The sequence below is a fragment of the Lutjanus erythropterus genome, chromosome 17 (assembly GCF_056507025.1).
Source record: "Lutjanus erythropterus isolate fLutEry1 chromosome 17, fLutEry1.hap2, whole genome shotgun sequence".
Lineage (NCBI taxonomy): Eukaryota > Metazoa > Chordata > Actinopteri > Lutjaniformes > Lutjanidae > Lutjanus > Lutjanus erythropterus.
In genome coordinates, this window is record NC_139333.1 from 20263964 (window position 1) to 20269939 (window position 5976).

A 5976-nucleotide genomic window follows, 5' to 3' on the forward strand; every position below is an offset into this window, starting at 1 on the left:
TCTTTCCTGCTAAATTTACTCACATTTACAAAAACTCACCGCTGAGCCTGAATCTTTAAATAGAATATAGAGTAACAGAGTTACGCAGAAAACTTTTGACAATCCCAAACTTGTAGGTTTGGAGGTGTCCGCTCGTTAGGACATTCTTGAAGGGATTGCAGTGGGGGTTTATTAAGATTAGCCTCTTTATGCGTTTTCACGTGAAAGAGCCTTTATAAGGCGTCGTTGTGTTGCAGGACGGTGGTGCACAAACACAGCAGGAAAGGGACTTGTCTTTTTGAGAAGTTTAATTTGTGCATTTCAACATGGCAGCGTACACATTACCGGAGGGATTCACGGAGTTTGATATGTTTTCATTCGGAACAGCGCTGCTTGTTGGGGGTAAGTGCACGAGCGCACCGGAAGCCATGTTTCTGCAAGAATAAAAGGGACTCGCCATTCTTAAGATAATAAGAGCATCTTAAGTCATGAAAATACCAAGCTCACTGCATGCTTTTATTTTTTATTTTTGTCATTGTGATTTTGTTTGAAATTTTGCAGTTTTTGAGCTGCAAACCTTAAAATCATTCAAATTAAAGGCCCAACAAACTGGTAATTTTGTGGGGCAGGCCTATTCATGGTGATAACAGCATGGTGTCTGAAATTAAAGGGAAATTTCTCCTCTTTTTTCATTTTTAGGCATGCTTGGATTCTTCCTCAATGCCATCAGCATTGTGTCTTTCCTCACAGTGAAGGAAATGAGGAATCCCAGTAACTTCTTTGTGTTCAATCTCGCTGTGGCCGACCTCAGTTTGAATATTAATGGACTCACAGCTGCGTATGCGAGCTACGTCAGGTATCAAACACAAGACACGCTTAAAGTTTTTAAAGTCTTTTTTATGGTGTGGTTCAAAATAAGGCTTACTGTGGTATTTGATGTTAGCTAATGAGGAGCGGAAGCTAAATAAGCCTTTGGGTTTCATGATCCAGTCGGCAAACCACTTTATTCAGTATGTAACATTCACACTTTCCATGCAAACCTGTTGCAAGTTAGCTAACACGATCTTTAATGGAATTCAGCAACATTGGTATTAAGCATATCTTTAATTTAAATAATAAGTATTAAATATATAATAATAATATCTTAAAACTAGACTTTAATTCAGAAAAGGGGCCCTCAAGCAAAGTATTGCTTAAAAGATTTTATTATTTCATTTTGTAGTGTGTTTTTAGTGGTGCATACAATATAGACAAACAAATTTGCAATTTCTTCAGTTACCACGGACTAATTGCCACATAGGAGCCTTCAGGTCCTGGTGCAGCTTGTTCTGGTAATCCAGCCTCAGGCAGTGGGAAGATGAATTTGAGGGTTTGCAAGGTTATAATCATATGTATTTTACTGATTTTTCTGGTGACACGCTGCAGGGTTTTACCACTCAGGATGACAATCAAAAAAAGCACATCCCTCTTTGGTTTAAGAGCTCAAGCTCATAGACATATGCATAGTACAATGAGGGTTATAAAGAATCACCCACCAGAAAGGTTGGGAGTTTAGTATGCATCAGCAGCATAAAATCATATCATATCAATCAATCTGTTAATTTTTTTGACCACTATGTTTTTTCAGCCTGATTTAGTCGTATAACAACACCGTTTGTTTGTAATACTGGGTATGGCCATTACTGAAGTATGATTCACGTCTTGTTGTCTTTTCTAGAACCTGGCCATTTGGTCAAGATGGATGTGCCTTTCATGGTTTTCAGGGGATGATAGCCGTCCTGGCATCCATCAGTTTCATGGCTGCCATCGCTTGGGACAGATACCACCAGTACTGCACCAGTGAGTACAGTAAAGTTCACTTCCCTGCCCAGCAGAGTAAAATACAGTCTATCATAATTCGCTAACACTCCCTGAGAAACCCAAACGTTAAAAACAGTTTTAAACAGACTTTTAATGTGCTTTAATCATTGTGTTTATAATTTACTCAACATTTCTACAGTTTATCAGAGCTTTTTAGGGTCTTTGAGCTCATCGTTTTGGTTATATGGCACACCGCTGTGCTGTTTGGTTCACTCTCACTGCTGTCAGTATCATTTCCAGATCTGGGCAGCTGTTTCAAGCAAAAATGTTCTAAAAAAAAAACAAAAAAAAAAACTGTACACTTCCTGTCCAGCACCAAACAGAAGACAGGCCGGGTTAGCTACTAGCTGGTGAAGATAGCGCAGCATGTAGTGACTAAAGAGTCAGATATTTCCATGAGGAGTTGGTGGAGACCAAAAACAGAGCTAAAAGGAAAGTAAATATTATCAGGTGGTTCGAAACATGACTCCAACATTCACCCTATCAAATTTATTAGGTGATAATATACTGATGTTGTATTTCTAGATTGTTGTGCTGTCCTCAAGTGGCCAAAATGTCAATAAATGCAGGATCAAAGATACTTATTTGAAATTGTTAATATGAAAGTGAATGGTTAAAATACAGCAAATGCATCTCATTTACAGTTTTACACAAATTAAGTGATCATAGTGACGTTGACACTCAGTACTTTAAGTGTATCAGTGAGTTTCTTTAGAGTTTGTATAAATAATGCAAGATGAATTTTTGATTTTTAGATTTGATTACACCTGTTTTTGATTCTGGTAAAAAAAAAAGACAAATTCAGCAGAAAAAATCTCAACACATGTCATTATTTATTCCTCTTAAATCGTAGTAAAATATCTACTGACATTGAAACGGTATCACGCGTGTATTTATTCTGTAGGACAGAAGCTCTTCTGGAGCACTACTCTGACGATGAGCGGCATCATCTGGATTCTGTCCATCTTCTGGGCTGCTGTTCCTCTCATGGGATGGGGCGTGTATGACTTTGAGCCCATGAGGACTTGCTGCACGCTGGACTACACCAGAGGGGACAGGTAGAGTTGTATAAATATATGGATTTATATAAAACTAGAATGTTGGCATGGACGAAATTACCAAATTGCTGCTGTGTCCATCACTCTCACTTTCTATTGCAATGTCTATGGTCAGCAAAAAAAATATGATTATATTGACCAAACAATGTCTACACAAGAAAAATGCATAGTTACCAAATTAAATATTTTCCCATTTATTTTCAACAGGGATTATATAACCTACATGCTAACTCTGGTGCTGCTCTACCTGCTGTTCCCAACTGTCACCATGCTGTCATGTTACGACTCCATCCACAAACACTTCAAGAAGATCCATCACCACAGGGTAAATGTGCTGCAATAGTCTCAGAATCTCTTTTAAAGACACACTTCGTCTTTTTGTTTGTTTCTTGTATTAGATCAGATTTGCACTTTTCCGTTTAACCTGAACTCAAGTGACTTATTTTAGCTGTTCCTGTAGTATCCACTGTGACACACAGGCACACGACAATGCCTCCAACATCCAACTCCTGCTAAGGATGAGAGCAAGGGGCACGACAACTGTCGCTGCTCTTTTTAGCACGCTAATGTTTTTGTTGGAGTTAGTTTTGAAGACTACACAGTTATGGGTGGCCATGTGGGAAAAATCAGCTTGAATGTTAGAGGAATAGTTCGACATTTTGGGAGTTATAAGCTCTGCTAAACTCTCATGCCTGTACAGTAAATATGAAGCTACAGCCAGTAGGCTTATAAGCAATAAGCTTAGCTCAGGATAAAGACTGGAAATATGGGGAAACAGCTAGCTCACTAATTAAGATTTTACTCACAGCGTTCCCCAGCGTCAGTCCTCGGCCCTTTATTGTTTTCTATTTATATGCTGCCAATGGGTGTATGTCATTCTTATCCTTTGAGGATTTTTACACAACATTGTCCATGCTTTTATTTTTTTCAGTTTAGACTTCTGCAACATCCCCTGTACACGTATTTCTCAGCCCTCCCTCCAAAAGACTGCTGCCATTACTCTCATTCTGGTTTCACTGCGCTGGCTTCCTGTACACTTTCATATTGATTTTAAAATTTTATTATTAACCATTAAGACTCTCCATGACCAGGCCCCAAATTATTATCAAGGCTCTCCTGACCCCTTAGTAGCCTGGGCACCCTCTCAGATCAGCAGCATTTTGTTATTATTATTATTATTATTATTATTATTATTATTATTATTATCATTACAGTTGTTTATTCTATGCAAAAACAAAAATAGGAAAAATAAAAGAAAAAAGTCTTGGCAGCATTTGTATTCAGGGAATTCACTGCTGGAATTATTTCTTGGCCAGATGCAGTGACCTCCTCTTGCTGTCTTCACTGTCTGTGTGTTGGCTGTTTGTGGACAGACATGAGAGTGGTATCTATGCATTACATGTGTAATATCTACAGTAACACAGTGAAGTTTGTTTTCTAGTTTAACACCAGTTGGCCCGTGAGGGTGATGCTGATGTGCTGGGGCCCCTATGTTCTCATGTGTATCTACGCCTGCTTTGAGAATGTGAAGATTGTATCTCCTAAGCTAAGAATGGTGAGAACTTAACTGTTTACATACCGTTCATGTCTTGGTTCAGTTCAAGTTAACTTCCAAACAAAGTGATACAAGTGATAATCTGATGGGAATGTTGGCTTGTTTACAACCTGTCCAGTGATTTACCCACTGATTGATCTTGCTCTGTTGGGACATTATTCTAGCGACCTTGTTCCTATATCAGCAATTACTGAATATAATGTTTTAATAACTGATCAAAAATTAAACGCAAGACCCATGTTACGATAAACTTGAACTGTCCTTTAAATCAAGATCTTAACAAATAATGGAACTACTTGTTTCTGCTCTCAGGTGCTTCCAGTTGTGGCTAAGACAAACCCCATCTTCAACGCTCTCCTCTACTCGTTTGGTAATGAGTTCTACCGAGGCGGGGTTTGGCACTTCCTCACAGGACAGAAGATTGTCGAACCGGTTGTTAAGAAGTCAAAATGAAATTGAAATGTATGTTCTGGCCAAAATTCCGAAATAAGATTTGGTCTAATTCCAAGTTCCTCATTGGTGTGATGACGAAAACGTCAGTGTGGTATTTAGATGTCTGTACAGTTGTATTGTCTTCACATGTGAAAAAGTAGCTGAAGCTCAGGACAGTCTCTCCATTTGGAGCCGCCTCATGCCAGATTTGTGTAAAATCTACAGTGTGATGCAGGTAATTTATCCATTTTCAATCAATTTTGGATTGAGTTTTTCTTTCCACAGCAATTTGTATTTAACCTGCACTGCTCCTCCGTCTCTGTCAGACCACTTACAATAAAAACATTGTGTTGCTGCTTGTCAAGTGTGTGCTAAAATCTACTTTGAAACTTGAGAAAGCTGTTTATTTTTGCAGTAATAGTTCCATAATAACCTTTAAACATAATGTAATTCAAGTGGTCTGAGTGAAAACTAGACTTCTGCTCCATCTATTGGATCAGTTTTCAAGCTTAAGAAAATCTAGTCTGCAACTGAGTTTTCCAGTTACAGGTCTGGGGTTTGTGCAGCTCTTTAAAAAGTTTCAAAAAGTCTCAGATCCAAAGATATCGGGCAATAAAATATCTTATTTCTTAATTATCTTCAAAATGATTTTGCCATGTCTTAACAGTTGACTGGATTATGAAGTTAATGTTACTTTTATTGTATTAACATCGGTGTCATTTTGAAGTGTATTGCTCAAGCTGTGACCGCTACAAAAAAACCAATATGGACTCCAAATTTCCCCTAATGTCCTTTGTACTTATTTCTGTCTGTATAATATTCTTAAAAAGGTCTGATAAAGTCTTAACTTTGACTTGTTGAAACCTGTAGAAGCCCAGGTCGCTAAGATGATTTTTAGTATGACAACCTGGGAATGAGACTTAACAGTCAACTTAATTTCTCCATAATTGCTGCAGCACCTTTGAAGAGTATTTAAACCTGAATAACTGAACTGCTGTGAGTGAAAAGCCTCATTCTGACAGTTAACCGTCATCCAGAGATGCCCTCTCATGACACAGCTCTCTCAAGCCCTGAACTAAGTAGATTAATCAG

General features: G+C 38.2%; 1 protein-coding gene across 1 annotated transcript; it reads left to right on the top strand.

Annotated features, from left to right (window-relative positions):
* rgrb (retinal G protein coupled receptor b) lies at nt 1-5248 on the top strand. Its single transcript, XM_084741383.1, has 7 exons — nt 1-381; nt 679-835; nt 1697-1818; nt 2744-2897; nt 3105-3222; nt 4339-4452; nt 4765-5248. Exons 1-7 carry the CDS (start codon nt 306-308, stop codon nt 4903-4905), a joined length of 882 nt encoding a protein of 293 aa, XP_084597509.1. The 5' UTR covers nt 1-305; the 3' UTR covers nt 4906-5248.
* The last annotated feature ends 728 nt before the right edge of the window (nt 5249-5976 follow it).

Bases quoted from the DNA above. Each gene is read 5' to 3' on its own strand.
- rgrb (XM_084741383.1), top strand. From the start codon at position 306: ATGGCAGCGTACACATTACCGGAGGGATTCACGGAGTTTGATATGTTT. The intron at 836-1,696 runs GTATCAAACACA...TGTCTTTTCTAG, and splicing joins GCGTATGCGAGCTACGTCAG to AACCTGGCCATTTGGTCAAG. The intron at 2,898-3,104 runs GTAGAGTTGTAT...TATTTTCAACAG, and splicing joins GACTACACCAGAGGGGACAG to GGATTATATAACCTACATGC.